This window comes from Bison bison, unplaced genomic scaffold (assembly GCF_000754665.1).
Source record: "Bison bison bison isolate TAMUID 2011002044 unplaced genomic scaffold, Bison_UMD1.0 scf7180017864035, whole genome shotgun sequence".
NCBI classification, from domain to species: Eukaryota; Metazoa; Chordata; class Mammalia; order Artiodactyla; family Bovidae; genus Bison; species Bison bison.
In genome coordinates, this window is record NW_011494607.1 from 8,387,700 (window position 1) to 8,388,851 (window position 1,152).

The 1,152-nt window shown below is 49.5% G+C and overlaps 1 protein-coding gene across 1 annotated transcript in view; it reads left to right on the forward strand.

Moving 5' to 3' along the window:
• The first annotated feature begins 580 nt into the window (after positions 1-580).
• Positions 581-1,152, forward strand: part of PM20D2 (peptidase M20 domain containing 2) — a 15,968-nt gene continuing 15,396 nt past the window's right edge. Inside the window, exons 1-2 of the mRNA XM_010834756.1 lie at positions 581-654; positions 900-1,071. Of these exons, the coding sequence (XP_010833058.1) occupies positions 581-654; positions 900-1,071 (246 nt within the window). The remainder of the gene's footprint in view (positions 655-899; positions 1,072-1,152) is intronic.

Below are 1,152 nucleotides of genomic sequence, written 5' to 3' on the forward strand. Positions count from 1 at the left end.
CAACAAAGTAGAATGAGTATCAGATCAGATCAGTCGCTCAGTCGTGTCCGACTCTTTGCGACCCCATGAATCGCAGCACGCCAGGCCTCCCTGTCCATCACCAACTCCCGGAGTTCACTGAGACTCACGTCCATCGAGTCAGTGATGCCATCCAGCCATCTCATCCTCTGTCATCTTTTAATTAACTTTGTTTTGCGCTTTAAAAACAAAAAACAAAAAAAACACCTCATTTTAAATTCTTAATTCTAATTCTATTTCACTCAAATAGACTAAAGAGAATACATAGATAGTGCTTACTGCGTTCCAGACGCTGTTCCAGTCATTAGTGAGTACTGATTCTAATGAGAAAGCCATATACAGTAGTTTCAGCTTTTCTATTACACAGTAATAACCTCAAGGAGAAGAAAGTGAGGGCAAACCGCAAAGTGAAGTTCGTAGTCTATAGACCGGTGTTCTTTGCAAACCATTTACATTGGCACCCAATTTTATGAACTAAAAACCTTGTATAAATTTGTATTACTATTCTAGAAACAGAGTGGCTTATTCCTATTTTAGAGAGAGCTGGTTTTTCAGGGAGACTATGTTCCACTTGACTCCCCTGGTTGGTTCAGCGATAAAGAATCCACCTGCACTGCAGCACGTGCTGGGGCTGAGGTGAGGGGAGAGGGGTTGTGTTTTAATCCCTGGGTTGGGAAGATCCCCTGGAGAAGGAAATGGCAACCCATTCCAGTATTCTTGCCCGAAAATCTCATGGACAGAGGAGCCTGGCGGGCTACAGTCGACGGGGTCGCAGTGTCGGACACGACTTATCGACTCTGAATATCAACAAACGTTCACTTGGTCTGCCTCTGATACCTATTAGCCAATGAAACCGTCCCCATTCTGCTACTGTGGGACAGAAGCAACGACGGGCAAGGAATAATATCCTTAGAGCATAGATCAATTGTCAGGACAGCCACGAGACCTGAGAAGAGCGGAGGAGGCGCCAGAACCGGGTTTTTCCCAGCGACCCGCGCCCGGACTGGGGGGCGGAGCACCTGCGGGCTGCAGAAGGGGCGGAGCACGTTTCGGGCGAGGCTCTGGAGGCGGGGCCGGGGGGACTCGGGGGCGGGTCTCCCGGGAGCTGTGGCGACGACCTCCGCGGACGCCGGG